The sequence below is a fragment of the Buceros rhinoceros genome, unplaced genomic scaffold, assembly GCF_000710305.1.
Source record: "Buceros rhinoceros silvestris isolate BGI_N320 unplaced genomic scaffold, ASM71030v1 scaffold33024, whole genome shotgun sequence".
Taxonomy (NCBI): Eukaryota; Metazoa; Chordata; class Aves; order Bucerotiformes; family Bucerotidae; genus Buceros; species Buceros rhinoceros.
Window position 1 is genome coordinate 1,256 of NW_010410522.1, and position 401 is coordinate 1,656.

Below are 401 nucleotides of genomic sequence, written 5' to 3' on the forward strand. Positions count from 1 at the left end.
AGCCATGGGAAAGCCAAGCCCCGAGGGAGGGGAGGGTGCCTGGAAGTGCGGTCCTGCAATGCCCAGACAAGTCCCATGGGCCCCTGCAGCCACCCAGCATGAGGATGTCGCCCCACCCCTCTCCCAGTTGGGGTGCTGGCAGGGAGAGGGGTCCCTATCCCGTCCCCCACGGTCACAGCAGAGCTGGTCTCCTTGCAGGGAAGAGCCCTTGCAGAAGTTCACGGGCAAGACAGATCCAGTGGAGGTGCTGAGGACCCTCCACACCGAGAGGGATAACTTCAAGAAGCCCAAGGAGCGGCCCCATCCCCAGGCCGTGCTCGCCTTCGACTGGGGACTGTTCAGCCCCTTCCTCGAGAAGAAGTGAGCAGCAGCCGCCGCGGCTCCCGAAACGCAGCAACCAC

At 64.6% G+C, this 401-nt stretch overlaps 1 protein-coding gene across 1 annotated transcript in view; it reads left to right on the forward strand.

The window, feature by feature from the left end:
• The window catches only part of LOC104493048 (hydroxyacylglutathione hydrolase-like protein), a gene marked incomplete at its 5' end in the record, with an annotated part of 1,419 nt that extends 1,055 nt beyond the window's left edge, over nucleotides 1-364 (forward strand). Inside the window, one exon of the mRNA XM_010135662.1 lies at nucleotides 199-364. Coding sequence (XP_010133964.1) covers nucleotides 199-364 — 166 coding nt within the window. The remainder of the gene's footprint in view (nucleotides 1-198) is intronic.
• Nucleotides 365-401: the final 37 nt, after the last annotated feature.